The sequence below is a fragment of the Petaurus breviceps genome, unplaced genomic scaffold (assembly GCF_028583685.1).
Source record: "Petaurus breviceps papuanus isolate PSGF00001 unplaced genomic scaffold, PetGlider_PUasm1.0 115, whole genome shotgun sequence".
Classification (NCBI taxonomy): domain Eukaryota; kingdom Metazoa; phylum Chordata; class Mammalia; order Diprotodontia; family Petauridae; genus Petaurus; species Petaurus breviceps.
Window position 1 is genome coordinate 3,076,291 of NW_027185612.1, and position 26,834 is coordinate 3,103,124.

The 26,834-nt window shown below is 41.2% G+C and overlaps 1 protein-coding gene across 3 annotated transcripts in view; it reads right to left on the minus strand.

Moving 5' to 3' along the window:
• PRKAG2 (protein kinase AMP-activated non-catalytic subunit gamma 2) overlaps positions 1-26,834 on the minus strand; it is a 458,678-nt gene that overhangs the window by 207,357 nt on the left and 224,487 nt on the right. The window contains exon 1 of one of the 3 annotated variants that reach the window (XM_069084057.1): positions 18,284-18,432. The exons of the other annotated variants lie outside the window; for them this stretch is intronic. Coding sequence (XP_068940158.1) covers positions 18,284-18,377 — 94 coding nt within the window. The 5' untranslated portion in view covers positions 18,378-18,432. Of the gene's footprint in view, positions 1-18,283; positions 18,433-26,834 lie in introns of those variants that run through there. 3 annotated transcript variants of the gene reach the window in all.

A 26,834-nucleotide genomic window follows, 5' to 3' on the forward strand; every position in this document is an offset into this window, starting at 1 on the left:
TCTGTCTCTGTCTCTCTCTCTCTCTCTGTCTGTCTCTATATATATCCCTCTCTCCCTCATACATGACACCATCTCCCATCATACTGTGAGCTCCTTGAGGACAAGGACTGTTTTTGCCTTTCTTTGTATCTCTACTCCTTAGCAGAGCACATAGCATATGTTGTTCAGTCATTTCTTTTAGTTGTGCCTGACTCTTCATGACCTTATAGATGAGGAAACTGAGGTGAACAGGCTTAACCGACTCACCCAGGGTCTCCCAGATAGTTAAGTGTCTGAAGCTGGATTTGAACTCAGATGAGTCTTCCTGACTCCAGTCCCAGCATTCTAACCATTTTGACACGTAGCATATAGTGGGCACTTGATAGATGTTTGTTGACTTGACTGACTAAACTTTTGCAGTGGCTGCACTCCAAGCATGGAATAGACTTCTTAACTTCTGTCACTCTCCCTTTGAGATGCAGTTCAAAAACAGAATCAAGAGACCAATCTACACAATAATAACTACACTGTGAAGATAAACTCTGAGAGACTGAGGAACCCTGATCAATGCACAGATCAACCACAATTCCAGCGGACTCACGATGATGCATGCCACCCATGTCCTGACAGAGAGGTGACGGATGGACTCGTGGTGTAGAAGGAGGCAGAGATTTTTGGACACAGCCAATGTGGCAGTTTTGATTATGCATGTTTTTAGAGATACAAGTCAGGCATCATTTTCTGCATAAAGCCTATCCTAGCTCTTCCAGAGGTTAGCCCTTTCCCTCCCACTCTATTTCCTATTTCACTGCTTTGTGTGTATGTGCATTTATTCACTTTATATTCATGCTGCTTATATTTATACACGGCCTTGTCATATCCCACATTAGAAGATAAGCTCCTTGAAAACAGTTGCATTCTTTTGCTTTTATCCCCAGCTCCTGGCACACTGCCTGGCACCTAGAAGGCACTTAGGAAATACTTGCTGATTGACTGATTGATGGTGATCTAGGATTGCTATTTAAACCCACCCCCACTCCTTACTATACTGTAAATGACAGCGGGATGGGCAGGAGATCACGAGGGGCATTTAATTGAGACAGATGAGGAGGAGGGATGTCACTGCTGCTAGCAAGCAGTAATTATGCCACCAGGACTGGCATGTGGGAAAAGCATTTAGCAGGGGAGTGTAAGGAGAAGGAAGGACAGTGACTGTCGCTGTTAGATAATTAGACTGGTCACAACCCTGCCGCTTTAGAATATATTTGGCTATCAGCAACGACAGAATCAGATCCATGTAAGCTTCTAGGGCCTTCTAGGGTGCAGCGACATTCACTGTCTGGGTCTCCAAGGGAATTTCCCTTATATGGGAATAGCTCCCTGTCTGTGTCTCGCTCCCTCTGATGTCTAGTGTTATGTTATAACTATGTCTGTTACCCCCTCACTGAACAGGGATCGGGAGAGTTAGGGAGCAGGTTTCATGGGCAGGATTTGTGACATAGAGGCAATTCAGATATAGCCCCAGGTTACATGCCTGTGTCCTGTTGCCACTGTAATTGTATGAGATCCTTCCCCATGCCCTCCTTTTCCCCACTCCTCCCAGAGATGTTGTGAGCCCCAAACAAAGCAGTAGGCTCCTTCAAAACAGGAACTATGTCTTATACTTCTTTGAATGGCATTCAAAGAAGTATAAGACATAGTCCCTGTTCTGGGGTCTAGTGTATACAGTATCTTGCACAAAATAGACCTGAGTTCATAAAAAAACATCCCATGCAGTCACTGGTTTCTTTAGATACCAATTTATTTTTATTTTTCACCAGTATTTTGAGGCTAAATTGTCAGAGACCTTCTGGTCCCTCATAAACAAATTTTCCATTTATAAGTCTCTTTCTGGCCATTTGATCATATCTAGCTTTCTTGGCCCAGTCTGCCTCTATATAAAAGTGCAAATGTGTCTTGACTCCTCAACTACAGGAATGAGAAGGGTCTGTCATGCATACTTGAAGCAATTGGGGCAGTGCTATCTAAAAAGTGAATGTTCAGTGCATACTGAATGAATGAAAATCAGGTGAGAACAGAGAAGCTGGTCACCTGCAGAGATTTCCCAGCACTGCAGGAAAAGTCAGGAGCCTGAGACAGAAGACACCTGTTCCTCCCTCATGTCTCTCCCATCCTCAGCAGGATTTTAATGACAGACTATGGAAATTTCCTGGACCTGGTGAAAGGTCCATTTTGCTTTCATCTAAAGATCTTTATCTCCTTTCACTCTAAGTTCAGTCAACAGCCTCTGGATCCTATCAAATTGACTCATTTTGTCGATTCAATCGTGTGTGTGTGTGTGTGTGTGTGTGTGTGTGTGTGTGAGACACAGACAGACAGACAAACCCCCTGGAGAAGCTCATAGTATTACTGAGGACCCAAGATTTTAGTAAAAGAAATGGTAAAGTATGATCTTTCTAGGTATAATTAAGCACCAGATGGCCTTAGGATGTAGGTTCTCCTTAAGGAAGATCAACAAAGGCTGGAATAGCTAGACCAAGACTCCAAGAGGGCCATAGAACATGAGCCTGGCCATGACACTTCCATAGCTAAACTGACCACTTTATCTCTGCCCCTGTTGCTTTCACATTTGTCACTTAGAGGGCTAAAAAGGAGTGTGGGTAGCAGCATGGTGTAATGGAAGGCACGCTGGACCTGAAGTTAGGAGAGACCTGGGCTCAGATGTATTAGCTCTGTGATCACAGGCAAGTCATTTTTACTTCTGGGTCTTAGTTTCCTCCCCTGTAAAACAGGGGTGATTATATCTATAAAATCAATGTTACAGAGTTGGTGTGGGAATGAAGTCAGATAACACGTTATGTGCAGGTCAGGTGTTAGAGGAAATCAAAACCACAAGAGAGCCCTTCTTGGAAGTCATCAGTGCCTCAGCAATCTTTTCCCCAAACAGAGATCTTTGATTTTCCCTAATTATCTATCCCAGGGATGAAGGTGATCTATTTTTAGAAGAGAGACTGATGCAAGGGAAGAGTTGCTATAGCGACAGTTGGCTGCCACAAACCTAGCTAGTCCTGCTGCAATTCCTCCTGTTGATAAATAAATCCAACGAGCCTGAGCCTGAGGGATCCCACTGGGAACCTTGCCCCTCCTGTGATGGACTCAAGGTCCCTTGGGAAGTGCATGCATGGTGGGGTGGGGGTGGGGGCATCCGGGGACCGTGTCTCAGTGGAGCACAAACTCTAAAACTGAGCCCCTCTGAAATGGGGGAGCAGAGATTTCCCCACCGACCCTCACCAAAAAGGGGTCCAAGATGGGCGGGTGGTTCTCACTCCCTGCTGTCAAGAATTAGCTTTTGGAGGGGACTTGGGAAGACAGAGAAAGAAGCTCTAAGTCATAAATGCTGATTGAACAGGAAGAGATGACTGGTCTCAGAGCAAGGGACCCCCAAAGGAACTCCTGAAAATGCTAGAGGCCAATCTTTCTGAAATTCTGTGCTGAAGAACCCTGGCTATCTGAGGGGTGGGAAGAAGCGTTCAGTGAGAACTGCAGAGGCTGGAAATTCTTAATCATGCAGACACAGAAGGCTCTCTCCTCCCTAATTCCAAGGAAGGGAAAGAACAGGCAGAATGGGAGATGGTGATATATTCAGATCTCAGGGAGGGCAGTCCTTTTTTTGTCTTTGGCTGCGGCAGCAGTAGCAGCAAATACTGATCAGTGGAGAGATCGTTGGCAAAGGAGGGGGAGGGGGGAGCAACTGTGGACGAAGCAAAAGTCTTGGCGTGACTCAAAGACATGGCCGTGGCCAATGTGGGGGGGAAGTGTCTTAGAAAGGGGGAAGGCCAGGCTGTGCTGAAGGACCAGATACCAGTAGCAGAATCCAATGGTCCTGCTTTTCCTTAGCTTGACCAGAGCATGGGATGGTGGAAAAGGACAGGCTCTTGGGGTCTAGAGCAAATCCAAGCAGTGCTCATTCAATTAGCAGGTGTTTATTAAGCACCTGGCACTGGGGACAAAGGTACAAATAATGTGAAACAATCTCTTCTCACCGGGAGATTTCAGCCATTTTAAACATGCCTCCAGAGCACCATTGCTATTTGTTCTGGAGTGGGGACAAAGCCTAGGGCATGTATGTGTCTGCTATTCTAGAAAAACATAAAATATTGGCAAAAAGCTTCCTGGAGTTGGTCAACTGTGGTAGTGAATTTAAACGAAGGGATGAATTTCTTGACATTGAAGCCAAAAAGCCATTTCAATAAGAAAGAGAAGAAAAGGAAACATTTTGTTTGCTCATAGTGCCCCAACCTATTTTTTTTCTTAAGAAATGACAGGAAATTTAAAAGTTTCTTTCTCGGTGGGTACCTGTAGAAGATGTTATGCTGTTCTATTTCACCTTCTTGGGACTTAGTAAATGCACAAAGCCTCAGCAAGGGCCAAATCACCATCAAATCACCAAATCACCATCACCATCATGATAATAATTTCTATTTATATAGCATTTTATGGGTATAAAATGTCTTCTGTACCTGTGATCTTTATAAAACAAGCCAATGAAGCAGGGAGAATATTATTACTTCCAATTTACAGGTGGGGAAATTAAGCCCTAAGAAAGTTTCAATGACTTGGTAAGGTCACAAAGCTATTCAGTGACGGGAGTCGGGGCATAAACTGAGGGTTTTTGACATCAAGTCCAGTGACTCTTCTGTATTACCACATCAGGTCAAAGTGGGTCTGGAACCAGGGAAGGAATTAGAACATCAGCCATGAGATGCTCCTGACAAGGAGACCTTGAAAGTGAGGAACTTTCTACTTTAGACCAACTCTATGTTTTTGTTTCCTTTTTTTTGTTAAGGTAGGAGTCGGTCCTTAGGAAAGTGTGGTCAAATTGAGACGCCCCACATTCAATTTAGATTTTAGGAGGTTTTTCTCTTTTCATGCCCTAGATTCCTTTGTTAGCCTGGTGAAGAATATGGACCTCTTCTAACAATAATGTTTTCAAATTCATAAAATAAAACACATAGGATAAGAAAGGAAATCAATTATACTGAAATGGAAATTAGTTACCAAAATACTTTTTAAAAAATCAAACAAGTTCTTGAACCTTCAGGTTAATAACTCCTTGCATTAGAAGATGTCAAAATGATGGTCTGGTTGGAGTGGAGAGAAGTTCAGAGATAAAGGTAGTTTCTCATCTATAGCTTATGAGTGGATCATGATACATTATCTGGCAATATCTTCCCATGATCTTTACCTAAAACTAGGCCACCATAAATTTAGGTGCCAGACCTTCAAGCAAAACTTGCAAAAGCAGAATTTTGTGATGGTCAGTCTCCTGCTTCATCCCACTCCCTGGCCCCAATATCCTTACCCTGTGGTCAGAGGGGAGCCTTCCCTCCCCTCCCTGATTCCTCAAGCCTTAAGCGATATGCTTAGGCTGCAGTTACTCCTGGGCTCCAGGAGGGCAAACACCTCTGGTGTGAGGGCTTGCAGAACCTTTTCTTGGGCTGCTCATCTATCTTTGGTGTTCACCTTCACCCCCAACTCTCGCATGCGGCTCTAAGAAGTCTGGCATGTGCAGTGGCCACACCTCTATAAACCATCTCGGCAGATGGGCTAATAAACAAGGCTGACTGACAGTCCTCAAACCCTTCAGGGAGTTGGGGGGGTGTCTACCCCAAGGTGTGAAGACTTTTCCAATGGAATGGGTGGATGAGAACAATTTGTTCCAACAGCCACGAAAGCAGCTTAGAGCTTGATAAGGCATCAAAGAATCCAAGGTCATTCACTGCATCCTGGGCCACGACCAGTCATCTTGACTTCTGTTCTGCCACTGACCTTCGCTGTCTTAGGAAGAGTGAGTGAGGCTCATGACCTTGCACACCTCTGCTTCACTTAAACCCAAGTCACATACGAGTCAAAACATCACCCATGAATGATGCCACTGGTCCTCTTCAAAAACAAAGGACAAACAACAACATCACAATATGCTAGAACAGTATGCAGAAAATCAGAGGCATCCTCTGGGGTTATTAAAAAGAATAGGCAAGAATGTGCAGGGAAATATTTACATCTCTATGCATTCTCTTATACTTCATTCATTCTCAGAGTTAGAGCTAGAAGGAAGCCCAGGAGGCCATCTAGTCCAGCTCCCTCACTTTACAGAGAATACTGAGGGTCAGAGAATTAAGTGACTTGTCTAAGATCATATAGCTACTAAGTGTCAGAGGTAGGATTTCTGACTTTAGAGCCAGTGCTCTTTCTATTGGACCACACTGTCTTGGGTCAGCATGCTAAAAGTAGTAAATCTTTTTAAAAAGTGTATGTTAATTTATACTAAGGAGGATACAAAGCCAAATTAGATATACTTAGGGGCATGCTGACAGCAGGAACAAAGGAAGAACAGCACAGGGTTAGTGAGGTACCTGGGCCTGAGTCACCAAAGGGGAAAGGGTATGTCCCGATCGCATAACTCCTGTCACAGTGACTTTACTTCTTTAGGGTTCTCATTGTTAGAAGGCTCTTTTTATTAGGAGCAGAGTTTGTCTCCACTGTACTTCTGCCCATTGGTCTTAGTTTTATCCCTTGTTGTTAAACAGACTATGTCTTCTGCACCTCTTTGACTATTCTCCAGACTAAGTACCAAGTACAAGCAGGATAACCTATGCTTCATGTACCTGATCTCTCTCATATATGTACATATAGCACATATATGCATATAAATGTATATGTGTCAAGTATGTATTGTACTAGATATAATATACAAAGTTATGGTATTATATATAATATATTATATCTAGTTTTATACACATGATACATATACTATCGTCTCATGTATTTATATATAACATACACAATACATATCATATTATATAATAAAGTATTTCTCTCTCTCTCTCTCTCTATATATATATATATATATATAATGCATGTATCCCTCACCCATACTCTCCCCATAAGTCCTATTTTGATCCTTTGTCATGGCATGGAGGTAAGCAGGTTCTGCCAGATTCCTCCAAGGCTTACATGCTGTTCCTCACACATGGCACTCCATCTCTGGCCTCTGACCTTGACCTGGATTTCTCCCATGACTGAAATACACTCCCTCCTCATCACTTCCTCTTAGAATCCCTTCCATACTCACCTCTGTTTCTCTTTGAATTAGGGGCTTCTAGGGTAGCAAGAGGTCTTGACATCTTTACCATTCTATGGAATCAACATACAGCTTTCTGACATTCAAAATCTCGCTACTCAGTTTAGCATTTTTAAATATCCTTTCACCAGACTGTTTTATTATGATTATCGGTTACTATTAATACTAATAACTAATATTTATTGAAATAAACTGCTTTGTGATATGGCCTCCCACCTCATCAATCAATTGAAATTACAAAGTTTCCAATGACTTTTGACAATTGCTGAATCAGATGGCCTTTTCTCTGTCCTCATCTCCTTAAACTCTCCACAGCATGTGAATCCATTGATCAGTCTTTCCTCCTGGAAATCTCCATCTTCTATAGGCTTTCCCTTGGTTTTCCTCCTACCTGTCTGACCACTCCTCAGTGTCCTTTGCTGGTTCACCATCCACAGCATGTCTTCTAAATGTGAGTGATCTCCCCAGGATCTTTTCTGGGTCCTCTTCTCTCTAAACTATTTCACTCAGTGACCTCATCAACTCCCATGGATTTAATCCTCATCTCTACACAGATCTGCACTCTTTCCTCACTTCTGCCTCGCGGAATCAGTGGTTTCCTTAAACACTTAGCTCTATCTTCTATATGAAATCTTTTCTGATTTCCCAGGTGCAAGGCCTTCCTCCAACCTAAATTATGTTTATTTTAAAAAATTATGCTGTATATCCTTATTTATGTATATGTTACTGCCCCCAATATTATGTACATTCCTTGACAGCAGGAACTATTTTTGTCTTTGTATATCCAGTGCCTACCACAGTGTCTAACATTATAGTAGGTGCTTAATAAATACTTGATTGACAGAGAGCTTTTCTCAGAACAACCTTATGAGCTAAGGCCAGTAAGCCCTTTTCTATGGGATTTCCTTGCTTCACTTTATCCCACCCTGGAAGAAAAAAAGAATAGTGTTTAATACCCTGAAGTGGTAACAATAAGTAGCCCCTAGTGACATCAGTTGGCATCATTTTTAAATCTGCAAAAGCACAATCCTGCCACCTGGGAAAAGAATTTCCCATGATCTTTACCTTGATAGCCAGGGAGGGATAATTAATGTTCCCTTCAGGGAAGTAAAGTCTAGTGTCAGTGTCCTCTAGTGGAGAGGGTGCTGGAATCAGAAGATCTTGGTTTGAATCCCAGCTCTGTCACAGACTAAAGGTATGACCCTGAGGACATCACTTTTTCCTTCCTTCAGAGGCGGTCCCATTTCATTACCTGTAAAATGGGGGAGGGGAAGGCAAGGCGGGAGACTGCAAAAGGTGATTTTGAAGTTCTTCCAGGTGTACTATTTTGTTATTCTCTCTTCTGGAAAGTCAAGATGAAGGGAAACGAGTCCATTGGGATGACAGAGATTAGGGTCCCCCCAAATTATATTTCTTAAAACAGAGAGACATAAGATCTTTTTTTTTTTTTAAATTTTTAAGCAATTGGGGTTAAGTAACTTGCTCAAGGTTACACGGCCAGTTATTATTTCTGGGTGTGGTGCTGAGTATCTAAGCCCAGATTTGATCCCCAGGTCATCCTGACACTGGAGCCAGTGCTCTTACTCACTGAGCCACCTGGCCGCCCCTAAGCAATCGGGGTTAAGTAACTTGCTCAAGGTTACACAGCCAGGTGTTTCTGGGTGGGTGCTAAGTGTCTGAGCCCGGGATTCGATCTCCAGGTCTTCTCAACACTGGAGCCAGTGCTCTTACTCGCTGTGCTACCTGGCCTCCCCGAGACATAAGATCTTGAAGAAAGACCAACCCCCACCCTCCAGGAAGGCTATTATACTGATGTTCCCAGAACTATAGTAATCACAACAAGCAACATTATACCATCCACCTGCTCCTATCCAGGAAAATTTTCTCTCTCCCTTTCAAAGGAGGATGACCCTGTTCATCCCAGCTATTCTAACTCCATTATATCACTTCCCTGATTTCTCTTTCTTTCAAAGGACACAACCTGTGTTCCTTCCATATCTTCAGCCTTCCTCCCTCTCTCTCTCTCCCCCCCTTTCATTCTTTTTCTTTCTTTCCCTTCCTTCGTTCCTTCCTTCCTTCCTGTGTTTGCCCTCAACTCATGTTGCACTTTTTATGAGGTTTTGCTGATTTTCCTAGCTTGTAGTGTTCTCCCCCTCATCACATTTTCATTTATATACTTGTAGGCTTCCTTGCTGTATCTCTCCACTGGAATGTAAGCTTTTTGAAGGCAGTTGTCCCATCACCTACCACAGTATCTTGCACTTGAGAAACACTTAAACTTCTTCATTCCACTTCTCCTTTTCTCCTTACTTTGTTCCCCATTTCTTTCCCAGAGCAAGGGATATAGACTTTTTCTCTTTACATCTTTGTTTCATCAGGAGGCATGGGTATATTCTGTGAAAAGCCCCCAAACATCTGTCAACAATGAGGTAGGTGGCAGGGTAGGGCAGGATGGGTTGGGATATTGGTGCATGACTGTAATGTCTGGGTATTTATGAAGTCTAAGGGTGTGTACTGTTTGGGTGTCTGTATACAAAAGACAAACCACAGACTTTGGCTAGGGGGGGAAAGCAGGTATGACAGGACTCATGGAAAAAGTTTGCTTTTCATTATTTTAAGAGTAGGTCTACATGACCAAAAGGGATGGAAGGCAACAGGATTATCAAGAGAAATTTCAAGGGGTGAAGGCGGAGGCAGAGTAGTCAGAGGTATCCAATTCCCAGTCTTCAAAACTCCCTCTGTATGGTACAAACTAGATTAAGAGGTGATTGGGAAATGTTTAACAAAATAAATAAAAATACAATAAAACACAGATGATGTTAATGTGTGGTTTTCTAAATCAATATGTAGCCTGCAGGGATCCATTTCTATTTGAGTTTGAAACCACTGCTATAGACAACCAATTTAGCTAATCCACTAGATATGGAATGATGTGGACAATTGCTGTCTGCGTTGTTTCACTCCTACCAGTCAAAGTGTGGTAGTTTCTAGTCTGATTCTACTGAATAGACCTGGCCTGATCATAAACAATTCAGCCAAGGCTACTCAGAGAATCTACAAAATTAGAGGCTACTGATTTTCTCCTTTCAATCCAGTGAAAAGACAATACCTCATCAGAGTGTGAGAAGACCAAGCAGACCCTCAGGTCCTGTGTAACTCTGGGCAATTCCCAACTTGTTTCCTCTGAGGTCCACCTTTTAGACCCATCTGTTCCACCCTACTGCTGCTATTTCCCATTTCATGGACTGTCTTTGCCCTCCACCTTCACTCATGCTATCACACCCGCCCCAATGCCCTTCCTCCTCACCATTTCTCATGTAAGGTCCAGGGATGAGAATGACAGTCTGGAGCGCCAGTCCTCTAAGACTCAACTTGAGAACCACGTCCAGGAAGCCTTCCTTAACTGCTCCAGACCATGTTTTTCTCTCCCCACTGTGAAGCTCCAAGGGCACAACTCGTCTAGAAGAATCTTTCTGATACTTGGTGATATCAACACAGAGAGAGCACTGGGCTTAAGAATCAGGAAGATACGGGTTTTGATAGAAATTTCACTAGCTGGGTGACCATGGGCAAGTCACTCGGTCTCTCTGTTTCGTCATCTGAGAAATGACGATGATAATACCTGTAGTACCAGCCTCCCAGGTTTACCGTGAAGCTCTGGTGAGACAGTATAGGAAAAGTCTTTGCAAAGCGTAAAGTCCTATTTACTGTTATATTACATGTACCATATAATTAGGAACGATTTTATGATTGTTTCATATTTAAGTCTTATTTCCCCAACTGAACTAAAACTCCTGAAAGCAAGGGTCAAATCTAATGCAATGTCCTCAAAGTGCCAAAAGTTTAATGCTTAAAACTGCCCTAAGAGTTTTGGGACACCCTCTACTTCTGTATTCTCCTTATCATCCTGTCCAATCTCAATTCAACACAGTTGTTAAACTCAATAGCTCTGATAGCTTCTTAAAACAAGGTCTTTGAGGCTCTTCAATGGCAATCTGGAGAGGAAGGGTGGCAAATCTCACTGCCTGCTGGCCTTCACTAGGGGCATTTTTGGCCAGGGAGTCCAAAAAGAGCGACTCTTTTTACAATCTTCAAGAAACAGTATTATTCGCCTTAGGAAACCACTGTTCTCTGTCAGGGTATTCCTGAACAAAAGGTATCCTTTTAAAAGTTAGGGTATTAGTCTCATATTAGATAAAAGTCATCCAATTAAAGAGCCCTACCAGTTACTATGGGCAGCTAAGTGGTGAGCAGTACACAGAGCACCAGGCCTGGAGTTAGGGAGAGTCTGAGTTCAAATCCAGCCTCAGATACTTACTAGCTATATGACTCTGGGCAAGTCACTCAACCCTGTGTGCCTCAGTTTCCTCATCTGTAAAATGAGCTGGAGAAGGAAATGGCAAACCACTCCAGTAGATCTGCCAAGAAAACCCCAAACAGGGTCATGAAAAGTCAGACACAAATGAAAACAATTGAACAACATCCTTTTACTGTGCAAGCTGGTCAGAGAATACAGAATCACAGGGAAAAGCCTGGGCTTGGTGGGGAATCCATTTTGCAACTCACACAACGTTACTGTTTCCTCTAGAGTAGAAACTCGAGGTAAAATGAATTTCTTACCAGATTGGTAGAGACCATTCTGATGGCTTCTGGATGAGCAAAGAGGGCAGGAAGGGAAACTGACCCTATACCGTTTTGGTTCTTCTAGGTATGGCATTAATTTTTGTTTTTGTTCTATATAGCAAGGCATTCCTGGATCCCTACCACAACATACTGACTAATAACAACGTTCAAGAAGTGGGAAGATAGGAGATTTGTCATTTCAATTTTCGATCAACTAAGGGTAGAGCAGAAAATTTATTTTATTTCAACCCTTGTTGAAAATCTTTCTGTGTTCCATTACACTTTCCTCTCTCATAAATAAATAAAGTCTAGGGGAGACTAGACTAGAACATTCTCACATAACTTAGAGGACTTGATTGACTACTATATGGTATTGATTTTTCATTGTTTTATTCATCTCCCTTGTTCTTTCCAACTAGATCCATGTTTCCTCCTCTTATTAAAGAAACTATGGCAGAACTGGATATCTACCAACCTCTTCATAAACATTCAGGAAGATACATTTAGAGCTGGATGGAACCATATAGAGGATCAAATCACAGGATCATAAACTTAAGAGCTATCCAAGAACTGAGAGATCACAAGTCCAACATCCTCATTTTACAGATGAGGAAATCAAGGCAGAGAAAGGTGAAGTCACTTGCCCAGGGTCACAGAGATGGTGGTATATGAGGCAGGATGTGAATTTAGTTCTTCTTGGCTTTAAGCCCAGCACTCTAATATGCCACCAAGCTGCCTTCATATTTTCCCTCATTTACAAAGAAGAAACTCATTGATTAATTGATAATAGAATTTTTCTTATCTGATAGAGAATCTTGCAAGGACTAAGGATTGGTATTCCAAACATGAACTCCCATTTTTAATTTAAAATTTTTATTCTTTTTTGTTTTTTTTTGCTTTTTGGAGGGGAGAAGGCAGGACAATTGGGGTTAAGTGACTTGCCCAAGGTCACTCAGCTAGCAAGTGTTAAGTATCTGAGGTCAAATTTGAATTCAGGTCCTCCTGACTCCAGGGCTGGTGCTCTATTCACTGCACCACCTAGCCATCCCTTTATTTAAAATAAAAAAAAATCAGAACTTAAAACACACAAGCATTTTCATATTTGCATCAGAATGCAAAAAACAATATTTTATATAAGACCATAAATGTCCATTCCATGCTTTTTTTTAAGTATATAAATTCCACACATTGATTTCAAAACGCGAACTGATTATTTAGGACTTGGTACAGATGTTGGAGGAGGATGGACTGAATTTGTAGCGAGGCACGGCATCCCCATGTGGTTTGTCACTAATTTCTATTATTAACTTACTTCCTTGTGATTTGCCCATTTTGTCCGAGAGTAGAAAGCTGAAATTCTGGCTAATTAAAGGTTTGGTGAGCAGTACAGCACAGTGCAAAGAGTGCTGGATTGGGAGTTGGAAGACTTGGCTTTGAGTCCCAGGCTCTGCCTCTGCAGCATCGCACTTCAAGCTGACGGGCTTCCCTTCCCTTCCCTTCCCTGTGTGCTTCATGGGGACTGGTTGGACTAGGTGACTTCCGAGATCCCTGGAAATTCTAAATCGATTCTCCCAAGATTCCAAGTCTCATCTAAGAATGAGGACCTGAGGGAAAAGGGTACAAGGTGGAGGGTTTCTGACTGGGGGGGGGGGGGGGGGGGAAGCAGGAAATAGGCCCCAGATATAAAGTACTACCTAGAGAAAATGTTCAGAGGCAGAGGAGATTGAAGGGAGAGATGGAAGGGCACTAAATTCTGACTTCACTCTTCTGCCGTACCCACATTGCTGCTTGGATTTAAAAGCACAGGCAATCTTAAATGGGGGAGGGGGTTTAGCAAAATGTTTTTGCTGAAAAGATTTTTTTTAAAAGGAAGGAAATAAACATTTAATTATTTTGAAAAGTCTTTCAATTAAAAAAAAAAGAATACCACTACTAGGACAGGCAGTTAAAAAATTCTGAGTAATCACTGATGTACTCACGTAAAAAAATAAAGTATTATAATAGGGGTCAAGCAGTTATAGATATCAGCACCATTTCAATGTAGCTCTACCAGTGAGAAGGAAGAACCAAGTTTGAAAGAAGATAGCAGCAAAAAAAAAAGAGAGAGAAAAAGAAAGAAAGAAGGAATGAAAGAAAGAAAGAAAGAAAGAAAGAAAGGAAGGAAGGAAGGAAGGAAGGAAGGAAGGAAGGAAGGAAGAAAAGACAGCAGAAGTCAATAGATATGGATCCTAGTCCCCTGGTTAATCCCTGGCAGAGGCAGTGGTCCTTACTATATACTATTTGCTTCAAGGAAGAATACCTTTCTCATATTTCTTGAGAGAAATTTAAAAAAAATTAATGATATTTTACATTTGTATCTACCTAGAAAAATTCAAGTGACTATCAAATGAAACAGGTGGCCAGGAGACTACCATCAAACAATTCATCAAATATTTGGTGAAGGCCTACTAAGTGCAAAATTTACTGTGCAGTAAACACTGTAGGAAATACTAAGAAATCTCTAAGGATATAAGACCACATATTGGTCTTATTTATTTTCTAACTTACCCTACTGTAGTAACATTATCCCTGGTTAATCTTTCTTTTAGGTGCATAATAATTTTATCACAGACTACTTAAGTTCTCTGTTGACAAGAACAGAATCTTGGTTTACTCTCACCTAGATAACACCTAGAGAGAGGTTATAAATCAAAATCATTACCTGCCTACTTACCTACTACCCTTAAGGAAGGTGTGGACCAGCAAGACTAGGTAGGTTTTCTTTGGGCTTATGCTCTGGATCTGTATTAAAGGTGATCTAATTCATTCTTGAAACGTAATGGGGTACATACAGGAGAGAAAGTGAGCAGGAGCAGGAAGGGGGAGCTTGACAGTTTCTAATGAGGAAAACCATTCAAAGGTGATTTTAATCACATCGTTTTAAGTATTCTAAATTCCCAGAATATAATACCTCTACATTCAAATGTTAGAGGCTTCCAAAACCAACAATTTGAGGGTGAAGCCATTTAGGGTTTTCCATACCACTTTTTCCTCCATTAGCCTGGCAACTATATATGCTACAGATTCAAAGATGTCATATGTTGTTTGTTTGTTTTTTCCCCCACTACCTAGATTAGTATACAAGAGGGAGAAGTCTCTGGGGGGTAATTTATATCATTCCTGATTAGGCCAAAACAAAGGATGAAGAATTCTGAATAGATGAATCGGATGTGCCAAAGACTGATGGTCTCATTCTACTGAAGACAGTTCTAAGGGGAAAGGAAGGACAAAAATAAAATCCTTTTGGGCAAGAATTTAACTATGGGGGCACATGGAGAATCACTGAGTGTATAGCCCTGAGAGAACAGAGGGCTTGGGAAATAGCCACCTTTTTACAATGAAAAACACTTTTCAGAGGGAAAAAAAGAAGGGTAATTGGGTGAGATATAATCATAGACTGAGACATTAGAGGCTATCTAGTAACTCAACCCCCTCACCATTTTATAGATGAGGAATTAGTCCCACCAAGAGAAATTAAATGATGTGTCCAATTTCTCTGGATACTAAATATCAGAGGCAGGGTGGGCATTCAGGTTCAGTTCTCAGTTCTCAGTCTTGGCTTCTGACTGTCCCAGATGCTGCTGCTGTCATTGTTCATTTTCGAAGAGGACCAAAGACATCATGGGTGATGCTAAAATCTTGCCAAAAGCTCTGAAGCGCCAGTTCCAGACTTTAACTCTTTCAGAGTAACCAAATCTATAATAGCAAGTTACTGAGCCTTTGACTCCCCTGGGGACACCAGAGAAGGATTCCAAAGGGAGCCTTGATTTTCCTAACTCCAAGATCAAAGCTGACCCTCTGAGTATGGGGTATTTCCAACACTAGGTAGGGAGATAAATATGACTTTTACATGGGGGTCTTTGTAAGCAAGAAAATGACCCAATTTTAAACTTCCTGACAAATAGGCTCCCAATTCCCTAACAGGACAACTATTCATCAGAGTTCATGGAATGATAAAGATTAAAAATGGTCTCACCAAGTTTCCTATATCTTGTACCTTCCAAGCAAAGAGCAAGTTTAAATTTGATTCTATAGGGAAAACACATGTTCATTCTTTCACTCAACAAAGATGTATTAAGCACTTACTATGTATAGAGCACTATGCTAGGGTCTGGTAAGATATAAAAGTTAGAAAAGAAACATTCCCTGCACTCATGGAGTATCCAATCTAGTGTTCAACTATTTCTATGAAGCCTCATGTAACAGATCTAGATCTAGATCTCATATAATAACTCTATACAATATAATATAATTGTATAACTATATAACACTGACTCCTCTCTCTCCTGATTGCCCATAACATTTAATAACAATTCATATTTCTAGATCTCAAGCTGGAAAGGGCCTTAGAGAACAGTAGTTTGCCCTCTTTCTTTACTGACAAGGAAACTGAAGTGTTTGGAGGTGGAGGGATTTGCTCAAGTTCCCAGAGACAGTACATTCGAGTCATGATCTGAACTCAAGTCTCCTGACTCCAGATACTGTGCTCTTTTCACTCTCCCAGGGCTTTAAAGTTTACAATTCACAACTCTACTACATAGTACAGAGAAGGGAGGAGGTGGAGGGGACCTTTGAAAAGTGGGAACTTTTAAATAATGGACTAGAGCCTTTGTAGCCTTGCACTGGTGTGGGAAACCAGTCCCTTGATATTCTTTGCAACTTTAGAGACAGCTAAGAGTGGATCTCTGGTTTCAACCATTTCTCTCTCAAACTGTCTCTGTGGCTATAAGTCCCTCAAGGAGATAAGCAGCATGGCATATTGTACACAGTAATAGCAACATTGTGCAATGATTAACTATGATTGACTTAGCTCTTCCCAGCAATGCAATGGTCCAAGATGGAAAATACTATCCACATCCTGAAAAAGAACTGATGACATCTGAATACACATGGAAGCATACTATTTTCACTTCATCTTTTTTGTAGATTTTTCTCCCTTTTGTTCTGTTTCTTCTTTCATAACATGACTAATATGGAAATATGTTTTACATGACTGCACATATATAACCTATATCAAATTGTTTACCATCTTAGGGAGGAAGGAGAAAATTTGCAACTCAAATTTTTATTAAAAATGAATGTTAAAAATTGTCTTATGTGGGGCGGCCAGGTAGCACAGCGAGTAAGAGCCTGGCTCCAGTGTTAGTATGACCTGGAGATGGAATCCTGGGCTCAGACACTTAGCATCCACCCAGAAACACCTGGCCATGTAACCTTGAGCAAGTTACTTAACCCCAATTACTTAGGGGCAGCCAGGTGGCTCAGCAAGTAAGAGCACTGGCTCCAGCGTCAGGATGACCTGGATCAAATCCCGGGCACAGATACTCAGCACCACACCCAGAAATAACTGGCTGTGTAACCTTGAGCAAGTTACTTAACCCCGCTTGCTTTAAAAAAAAAAATTTGGCTTTATGTGTAATTGAAAAAAAATAAAATATTATTTAAAAGAAAAGGAAAAAAACCCTGCCCCCCGAGGCCAAGCTGTCTTTGTACTTGGTACTTGATAAATGGCTACAAACTCATATTACCCGCTTCATCTACCTTGTCTCAGACCACTCGATGTTTCATGTCCCATACAAGTATCCATCTCAGCCATCTTCCTTCTATGTGCTCTGCCACTGAGAATGTGTCCAAACCAAATGGATACTCCAAACTCTTCTGGACACAATACGCTCATCAAATTCCCTATGAATCCACTCACCATTTCCTAGCCATTACTCCCCCACATGGAGTGTCTTTCCCTATAGAATGTAATCTCCTTGAGGGCAAAGACTATACTTTTTTACTTGTATCTCTAAACTTTAGCACATGGTAAGCACTGAATAAATACATTACATTCATTCATTCAATTTCCTCAGACACTACATCCAAACCAAGAGACTGTAATTTGTATATTGTTAGCTGATCAGATTTTAAGCCTTGGTCTGCTTTGGTAGCTGATTAACTCGTCTTCCTCTTCCCCCCACTCCTTGCCTCCCCAATGTTTCAAGATTCATTCTCTCTCAATTTGGTTACCAAATGAGATCCTAAAATATGAGTTATTTTTACCCACTTCACACACATATACCTCTTTAAAACCGAAACAACAGTTAAAACCTATCAAATACAGGTTATTCATTAAAACTCCACCCCCACCCCCCAAGCTGGTGTTTTCTTCTAAAGGAATGTCAAAGAAAAATAAATTAGAAATCTGTATACACCAAGTACTATGACAGATTCCTTCTGGACTACGTGGGCAAAGGGAATGAAATCACTTCAGAAACAAGTCATTTTAGACACAGTTCCTGTTGACTGCACTAATCATCACAGACAGAGATACTCCACCAAACTGTTCATCTAAGGACTCCCTAATTAAGAACCTCTAAGGTAAAGATTGCTAGGAGTAATAGAGTAAGTAGAGGTTATTTAGTAGACTTATGCACATGCATGAACCTCATTGTTTATTTCCAGTTGCCTACCACAGACCATCCAGGACTGAAGAATGGAACGATTTCCTACCAAAAAGGCCATGGGGTTCCGACTGGCGCCTCTCTGTACTTCGGTTCTGGTCCTTGCGTTTCTTGCTCCCCCTGAGGCTGCCAAAACGCTTCATGAGCTGCCCCGAGCACTGGAGCACCGGCAGCCTGAGATCATATCCAGTGCTGGAAAAAGTGATGAGAGCCTGGAGCTGCCCAGTGTCAGCCCCCTGGGCACGTGGAGGAGCAGGGAGGAAAGGCAACAGATCCCCCCTCACACACACAGCCCTTAAGTTTCCCCCACTCAAGTGACAACCTGTCAAATTCTGTCCACAGGAGGGGCTTTTTAGACCAATCCTCAGAAAGAAAGGGTGGGGGGAAGCAAGCCGGAGCCAGCAGCCAAGGTGTCTACACAGGTCAGTCCCAGGTCTAGCTCTTACTGTACTGCCTACAGTCTGCAGAGGGTAAGAACAGTGTGAATGCCCACTGGTTCTGCTGTCCGAGCAGTAAGAGCCGCAGCTGCAGCCACCGCTGCCTCAAGCAGCCAGTCTTGTCCTTAAGTAGGTAAAAAGCTGCCAGGACCTCAAGCCGAATCTCACCCAGAAGATTTGTTTATGTAGTGAAGGTCAGGAACTCAAAGATAAGCTCCAGGATATTTTTTTTAAGGAGGGGAGGGTAAAGACTTAATAGGCAAAGGAAGCCCAAGCCCTCTTGCAGAGAACTGTCATGTGCAGTTGGGCATGATGTCTCTTTAAAAAGACTGTAAAAGGAAACCACCCTGTACAGACAATTCTTGGCACCAACTGGCTGAAGCACATTCCCATTATGACATGACATCACATAACTATTTTGATTCACGCGTTCTAGGTCTCCCCTGGAACAGAACATAGAAGGGCTGCTTCTTGATGAAGTAAGAAATAAGTAAGTGGTTTCTGATCTGGAAACTGCTGGGCATCTAGTCAGTGAAAGAATGGAGCTAATTCCTCAATGAAGGAATGGAGCTAATTCCTTAATGCAGGAACACAGGGTTGCCCCATGAATTGAACTGGATTCTGGAGTAAATGCATAACTTCTCAGTGCCCTGGACTTGAGGAAATCTTCCTAGCCTGCATATGATGTGCTTTGAGAAGACTGCCTTTTTTTTTTTTTTTAAGACGATGTTGGCAAGAAATCCCTGAATACTTCTATCACTTGCCAAACTGACTTTAAACCTTCACCAGGATACTAATATTGATTCATATTTATATAAAGCCTTAAGGTCTGCAAAGTGCTTTCTCCCACTCAGACTCTGTGAGGTAGGTAGTGGCAAGTATTTTTACCCACATTTTGCTGATAAGGAAACTGAGTCTCAGAGGCTAAGTGACTTTCCCATGGCCACATAGCTAGAAACAGTGAGGAGACTGAATGTGAATTCAGGTCTACTGACTCTCAGTTCCATGTGCTATACTACATTGGAAAAAGCTTTTGTCAGGAAGGTTTTGGTCCTGGCTCTAAAAATTAGCTGGAAGGTGTTTCATCTCGCCAAGCCTTGGTTTCCTCATCTGTAAAATGGGCAGACTATCAGATGAACTCTAAAGTGTCTGCTGTAATGATTCTGAAGGGACTTAGATCTTTTTAAAAACAGTTTTTCCAGGGGGCAGCTAGGTGGCTCAGTGAATAGAGCACCCACCCTGGTGTCAGGAGGACCTGAGTTCAAATCCGGCCTCAGACACAACACAAAAACTAGCCATGTGACCTTGGGCAAGTCACAACCCCAATTGTCCTCCAAAAAACAAAAAAATTATTTTTTTCTCTCCCACTTTTTTTCTCAATTACCACTTGAGCTGAATGTGAGACCATTATCAGATCAGTTATCAAAATGAGAAAACAAAGTGCACGGATTCTACTGACTGCCCATTATTTGGGCACAGAAGAAACCTTCAAAATTGAAATGCCATATGTTATGAAAGCATAATTGTTAGTTACCTCTGGCATGTCTGATTTTAATCTGTAGCATGTCTGGAAGCAAAGGGGTGGGGGGAAAAGCAATGAAAACAACCCACAGATGGCAACTTTCTGGCAAAGCCAGGGCCAGCGGGCAAAAAATATTAACACATCTAGTGTGTACAACTGTAGTCCAGCTTATTTCCATGTTTTTCCTCTTCTTTCTCTTCCCAGGTCCCTTGTTTGTGGTCAGGGCCACTGACTGACTCATTGTCTTTGGAAATAACGGTCCTACCCCTCAAAATTTCCCCCCCTCCCCAGTAAATCATATAAATAATTTTTTTTTTTTTGCTTTTTGGAGGGCAATTGGGGTTAAGTGACTTGCCCAAGGTTACATAGCTAGTTTTTGTGTTAAGTGTTTGAGGCTGGATTTGAACTCAGGTCCTCCTAACTCCAGGGCTGGTGCTCTACTCACTGCACCACCTAGCCACCCCCTGTTTGCTCATTTTTAAATGAGTAGGTGGGACCAGATGACATTTTAGGCTTCTTCTAGCATTAACATTTTATGATTCTAGGATTCACTGAACTATAACATATTCTCCAAATTTATTAACTCAAAGTTAGTCTAATAGTAAGTAAAGTAGTCTAAATATATATGAATAAAAAAAAACCTAACTTTTGCATGCCCTAATTTCCATGTATTTCTCTATGTCCTTATTCATTCATTCAGTCACTCATTTAATCCAGTTCAAAATATTCTAATCCTAGCTAGGAGCAGAAGTAAAGTCAGCACAGTTTTCTCTCTGCTGCAAGGCCAGAATTTATCAGTTGCTATGAATTGAACTCAGCACAAAAACAACCTGAATGGCTAGCATGGTTCTCTACAGCCCCCAGAAGGAAAAGCTCAATAAATACTTAATGAGTCAGCTGGACTGGCCTTTGGGGAGGAGACTGAGTATGTGCTGACTCCTACAAAGCAAAGTCAAGAATTACATGACTAAGGCCAGGTTCTTAACCTGTTATGAAGGAAAAAAGACCTCAGAGATGAAAGTCTGCTCTTACCTATAAGGGCCATCTACACTGATTATATGCAGAAGAAAATGGTTCTCTTTTCATTTTCTACTTCTATCTTCTGCCTCTATAAAATCAATTAATGAACTGATTGACAAGCATGTATTGAGCACCTACTGTGTGCAAAGGTGCTGGAAATACAGCGACAGAAATTAAATAGTCCCTGCTCTGAAGGGGCTTACAATCTATTGGTAAGGCAGTCAACATGTATATATTAAGCGTCTAATAAATTAGGGGAGATGATATAGAATGATTCTGCACAAGAGTAAGTGGTAAGCACAGTGATCAGCACATAAGTACTTAATAAATGCATTTAATTGATGGATATTGACTGACTGGGTAAAATTTGTCAGAAAGTTTTGAATGGGAGGAGCTGAGGGGTCAAATCACGACTTTCACTCAGTGCTGCGGCCAATACAAATATAGTAACAACACGTGTCACTGGAGGACTTTCTCCCAAGGACACCAAGGTACGCCAGCATCTCATTCAAACTTCATCTGGCATAAGGCCAGCAGGTGTGCACATACATGGCATGATTTCAGGACGACGACAGTCTCCTTACCACCACGTGTTTCTGTTTGTACTAGTATGCTTGAAATTACTTTAATGGGTAAAGGGTTACAGTTGGTTGTCCCATAATTACAGAAAAAAAGGCTTAAAATGTAAAAGGGGAAACAGTAACTAAGATTCAAGTTGAAATGTAAATACTTTATACAAGACATTTTTAATAGAAAAGGAAAAATTATGAAGGTACTAGGCTCCTGTTGGTGAAAGGGGAGGTAAAGTGGGGGAAAAGGACACATAGAAAGCAGAGGCTGGGTACAGCAAAAAGAGACTTAGATAATTGTACGGTTCTGCCACAAGTTGGCTGTGAACCCACAGGACAGTTGGAAAAACATAGTTATCATATGAAATTACAGAAAAAGCAAAACTATTTGGCTCCACTTTGAACTTATATTCACTGTGTTGCAAAAATGCATTCCAGTTTATGTTTGTTTAGGAGACTATGGGAAAGAGTCTAAGACTACCTCAGGCTACAGTGCTGGGCCATTAAAATGCTGCTCCTCATTCCATGGGAATTGGCAGCTACAGGGGTGGGGATGCAGACGGGTATGGGAGATTCCATGACAGAGAATCCCCTGAAGCTAGGCCTCAGGTGTTTCTGGCATTAGCTACTGCCTTAATACCTACAGTAGGGCTCCAACCCAAGCCAAGTGAAACCTGTCAATTTGCATATGAAGCCACACCAAAAAATGACATGACACCAACAAGAAACCTAGCTAGTCATGCAAATCTTTTATTTTCTACTAGATGTTTTGGTTTCTATGACATATAATATCTGGATGCTTGGAAACCTCTAGATGTCTGTGTAGCCTAGCACAGAACCTGGAAATATGGTAGGTGCTTAATAAATACTTGTTGATTGAATCAAGGCAAGGGAAGTAGAAAAGGAATCCAACCAACTAATGGGGACCAAGATAATTTGTGATATACACAGAACTTTGATATTTTGCAAATTGTGCAACCTTTTCAGGGACTCTTGAGTTTTTCTGAAAGTTCTAAAACCCATGGCCAGCTAGCTCAATTTCTTAGAAGTTCTTCCCAGAAGGAGGGGGTGGTGGTTTACCACAGTGCTAAAACCTCTCCCACAGCAAACACAGAACTAAGGTCAAGTTCCAAGGATCTGCTGTCCGCCAGGGTCCACCTTACCCTGGCTAACCATTTTATATTGGAGCATTAGGGGACCCACAGAAAAGGGTCTGTGCATGACTCTGCACAGGGCAGACTCTCTCCACTCCTGAGGGTACAGGAATCAACATGATCCAATGCCAGGTGAGAAACTATATTCAGAACATCATGCAGTTGTGCTCAGGACCAGACTAACTACAAATCCTCGAAGAACAAGGCCAAGGTGGATAGGACTTGAGAATTATAAGAGTAGGAGTCACAGGAAGAGGAATCAGAATTCCCAGTCTGTTGATATTAAGAAAGTAGAGGGGCAGCTAGGTGGTGCAGTGAATAGAGCACTGGCCCTGGAGTCAGGAGGACCTGAGTTAAAATGCCGCCTCAGACACTTAACACAAAAACTAGCTGTGTGTGACCCTGGGCAAGTCGCTTAACCCCAATTGCCCTCCAAAAAGCAAAAAAAAAAAAATTAAGAAAGTAGGGAGAAGATCAGAGCAACCAATGTAGAGAGGATGAAAAGCATAAGACCCTATAACACCCATACATAAGCTAATTGGCTTATTTATCAACTATATCAGTTATTGATTTTGCTCAATTTCTGAGACCTAAAAATACAGATTCTTGCACCAACCTCTTCTATGATACTTAGGTGGTTTTCAAAGCATTCTTATATCTACTGCCTTCTAAGATCCCCACAATAACCTTATGAGGGAGATAGGCTAAGTGGCTGAGTTAAAAAAGATTATGTCACAGTAAGTACTTAATAAATGTTTATTGATTGATTGGCTGAAGTCAGGCATATGGCTGGGCCCAGAAGCCAGATCTCCTGACTGTTAGTCTGGTGTCCTTCCACGAAATCATGCTGCCTTCTCTATGTTTCGTTAGAACGTTGAGGAGCGGAAGACAAATTAGTAAGCAGCTAACTAAAAAAATCTCTTGGACATTCATGTGACAATGCCTGAAAAGTTCTCAGAAATCCTTGGAAGAACGGCCATGATCCAAAAAAATCCTGTTACCTAAGAGGGTACACCATCCCTCTAACAGAGCTGCAGGCAGGAGTGGTAACACGAATGACTGCATATTGGCTATCACTCTTCCTCTGGCTGCTACATATTTGTTGCAAAATACTGTGTCGTGTTTCATGGAAAATTCTAAAGGTCATTTCTGTGCTGGATGTACTAATTGAGAAGACTATGTCATCTCCTCAGGATCTAGGATGTTTCTTTCCTGAGAACTATTTGCGAGGGTATCACTATGGAGAATGTGCCTCCTTTTCTTCCCTCCTGCCCTCCCTTCCAACTCTTACACGCTGATGGTTTTTTCATACCCTCAGCCTGAGTTAGAAGCCCATCAGAACTGTGGCTACCCTGATCCCTCAGAATGAGGCATGGCGTGATTTTGCACAGGGGAAAAGTATATTATCATCAGCTTGATTCTTGGTAAGAACTTGACGTAGCCACAACGACCTCACCCTCCTCAGAGCTCATAACACTCATTCCGCTCTACACAGACCTAGCAATTAATGAGCTACTGTTTTCCCCCCTGAGCTTATGAATTACAGAAATCTTTTTCTCTCTGCCAAAAGTTTATACATTCCATATAAGTTGCTCTGAGTTTTACCATCTCACCCCCATCTCAATCTTTCTATGTATTTGACCTTTCTCAGATATAGTCGAAGACTCATTTGAGTGAGTTAGCTGAGTGAAGATACCTGTAAGGTTATGTTCCTAAAAATGCTGCAAAGGTTGAGGAAATAGAAAAATTCTGTGAATCATTTGATAAGATTCTCCAAAAACAAGTGAACATTTACTGAGAGGATGGCTCAAAAAATGCTGGAAAAGACAGCTTATGTTTGAGAAATTAAAGAGGCCAAAAGCTTATATAATCACAAGGCTCATGCATATATATTGTGAACATTTTCTTCTAAAAAAGAGTTCAAAGATAGTAAACATGATGAGCAACAAACACTGGCAAAAGAAAAAAAAGAAATTAACTATATCTTAACAGAAAGAAAATGCCTGGATACTGATGGTCAATCACATAAGAATTAGGTGTTTATGTATGGTCAGATGATCAACTAGTTAGAGGTGAAAATTAACATTAAATTACAAAAAAAGGCAAAAAGAAGAATAAAACACTCTGAACAAGTGCTACTTATATTACTGAGCTGGGAAAAAATATTGACCTTGATTGTTACCATTTCCTGCAAAGGTTTGACAGATGTAAAACAAATGCCATAATAAAGGGAACAAATGATCGCAGAAACAAATACTTGCCAAGTAAAAAGCAATGGCAGCCAAGGTCAACACCAGTTAGTGATAGAAACTCATTTTAAAAACACTATAGAGAAAAATGGTGGATAATTATGAGTAGTATTGCCATATAAAACAATGAAAAGCAATGGAAGCAAAATAAATCTAAGGAAAGTTTGAGGTGTGGTCGAAATGATACACATCATCCCAAGAACATTCATAGATGAACCTGGAAAGGAGGACAAGTAGGTGTAAAATAGAACACATTTATCAATGTTTTTATGGCAATCATTTTGTCATCCCCAGTGATAAACAAATCATCAAGTTTGGATACTAACATTTGACGTGCTATTAATATTAAAAATGACGGGTGCAAAGATGAAGTTGGGAAAAATGGCTGAACCAGACCAAGTATACAACAAGGAATCCCATGCTAAAGGTAATGGAAGCTGAAAACATTGTAAAGTCATTCTACATGATATTTTGCAGAGGGAAAAGAACAGGGAAAAATATCACAGATATTAATACCAAAAAACAGATACCCACCCATATACCTATTTTCTTCTCTTTACAAAATCTTTATGTGAATGATCTGTGTTGCAAAGTGTTTTTAATGAAAGTAAAGGAAGGGAATAAGCAGGTTTTTGCAAACAATTCTTTACAGCAGAACTTATCTTCACAATTATGCAACTGACTGAAAGACACAGGACATAGAGTCCCACTGTGCTTTCTGTCTGTTGATTTTTCAATTTTTTTTTAAAAGCAATTGGAGTTAAGTAACTTGCTCAAGGTTACACGGCCAGTTATTTCTGGGTGTGGTGCTAAGTATCTGAGCTGGGATTCGATCTCCAGATCATCCTGACACTGGAGCCAGTGCTCTTACTCGCTGTGCTACCTGGCCACCCTGATTTTTCAATTTTTAAAAAAATTTATATGATCAAAAGATAATCTTCACAAGGCTCTCCTCCAAAAAGGAATCATGACTGCACAGTTTGGTCAGAGTTTTAAGTTTTTTTCAGAGTTGTTTTCCCATCATCTTGTGACCATCTCATAAACTGATTTCCTGACTCAGTTAACTTCACTCTGCATCATTTCATACAAATCTCTCCCTATTTATCTGAATCTATCACATTCCTTATTTCTTGTATGCAATAAAATTGCATTCATCCATAAATCACAATTTGTTTAGCCCAAATGATGGACACCTAATTTTTGTCCAGTTCTTTACTATAATAAAAGAGTGCTGCTATAAATATTCTTGTACACTTCTCTGTCACTGACCTTCTTCAGGTTTATGCCTAATAGTAATATTCCTTGGTCAAAGGTTATTTTGGATATAGTTTCCAATTATTTTTCAGAATGGTTAAACCAATTCATGGCTTCACTACAAGGAACCTGCCATATCCATCTCCTCATATCCCTTGCAACAAACTGCCATCTCTGCCAAAATGATAAGTGTGTGAAACCTCAGAGGTATGTTAACTTGCCTTCCTCTTACTATTGGTCACTTGGAATATTTTTTCTATGGTCGTCTGATAGCTTGCATTTTTTCAGCTGAAAATTGCCTCCATATATAACCTCCATCAAATTGCCTGCTGTCAGGGAGGAGGGAAGGAAGGAAAGGAGGGAGAAAATTTGGAAGAAAAAAATTTTTTCGATAA